Source organism: Limulus polyphemus, unplaced genomic scaffold (assembly GCF_000517525.1).
Source record: "Limulus polyphemus unplaced genomic scaffold, Limulus_polyphemus-2.1.2 Scaffold7408, whole genome shotgun sequence".
Classification (NCBI taxonomy): domain Eukaryota; kingdom Metazoa; phylum Arthropoda; class Merostomata; order Xiphosura; family Limulidae; genus Limulus; species Limulus polyphemus.
The window spans coordinates 27398-28684 of record NW_013673018.1 but is presented as its reverse complement, the minus strand read 5'-3'; the positions used below and the strand labels follow the sequence as shown (position 1 = coordinate 28684).

Here is a 1287-nt window from a genome sequence, read left to right as displayed (position 1 = left end):
ATAGGAGTAGATTATCAGTCAAAATAAAGGATAAAAACAATTTTGTACCTAGTTATATGAAAAAATATAATAATTAGTTACTAATTAATGATTAGACTCAGGTGATCATACATGATATTAACCATAACCACAATTTTGCCTTAAGTACTGAAATCTTTTTAAACAGTTGTAAACTTTTCTACACCAAAAAAGACTATAATTTCTGGTGTCTTGCATGTTTTTGTATGTTTGGTAATACAAAAAGAACCATTAATTTCTTTACTTGATTAATTATTTAACCATGCTAAATTACTTGAACACGTGCTTAACAAATTAAAAGGACTTCTGACTATTTTATTGCCAACTTAATAATATACAATGAGGATAGCATACTTTATGTACAATAAACCTATGAAGGTTTCCTAATCTCGTATAAATAGCTACTTGTAGACCTATCAGTAAAACCATATAAATATCTCAAATAAGCCATTTCTTTAATATGTATGTATGTCATATAATAAGGTAAAATTATTGGTAGTAAGCAAATACAATGAACAAGAAATAGCACTTTGATTACACATACTCTCTTGTCATTGGCTCAACATATAAACATGATTGTCCAAACATTAAAAAAAACAAAAACACTTTCACTTCACAACCTTATTCTTTGAGAACCTTAATACTCAAATGAAACTGTTCTTAATCATCAGTCACAAAACCTCTACTGTCTGTCCTGAAGAATTTTTAGCACTTCCCGGCAGCCTGTTTCTGCAACTCTCCTGTGATGTTCTACTTCCTCCAGAACCTGAAATAAACCAGTAAAACACAAGTTTTCTGTTAAATTCAAAAACTATAAAAATACTTAAAACAGCTCCTTCCCCATTCATGTTTAATTTAAGTGATAAAACCTTACATTTTAAATTCTTTATTAAACAAAACATGGCTTTTTTTTTTATTTCTCCTTTTGTAATGAAGAAGGCTAGTGTAAAGATATATAACAATGGTATCAATGCACAACAATCTATGAATATTATTTTCAATTTACAGTTTTTTTTAGCATAAGAGTGACAATAACATCAATATTTTTTTTAAAGCTTTTGAAGTGTTGAATAAGTAATTCCTTCAGTCACACGACTTTCAATAATCTAACAGGCTTAATTACACGTCCTGTAGAAAAGTTAAGAATAACACTATTTTTTAAATTTTGGTAATCTCTATGATGAGATATTGAATATATTTTCAATCACAGTAGTCAGGCCTGCCGACTGTGTGTGTGTGGTGGGGGGTGGGGGGGGGGGGGGGGGGGGG

General features: G+C 30.1%; 1 protein-coding gene across 1 annotated transcript in view; it reads right to left on the bottom strand.

Moving 5' to 3' along the window:
* Window positions 1–316: 316 nt before the first annotated feature.
* LOC106474591 (formimidoyltransferase-cyclodeaminase-like) overlaps window positions 317–1287 on the bottom strand; it is a gene marked incomplete at its 5' end in the record, with an annotated part of 26019 nt that continues 25048 nt past the window's right edge. Inside the window, one exon of the mRNA XM_022402904.1 lies at window positions 317–784. Within this exon, the coding sequence (XP_022258612.1) occupies window positions 701–784 (84 nt within the window). The remainder of the gene's footprint in view (window positions 785–1287) is intronic.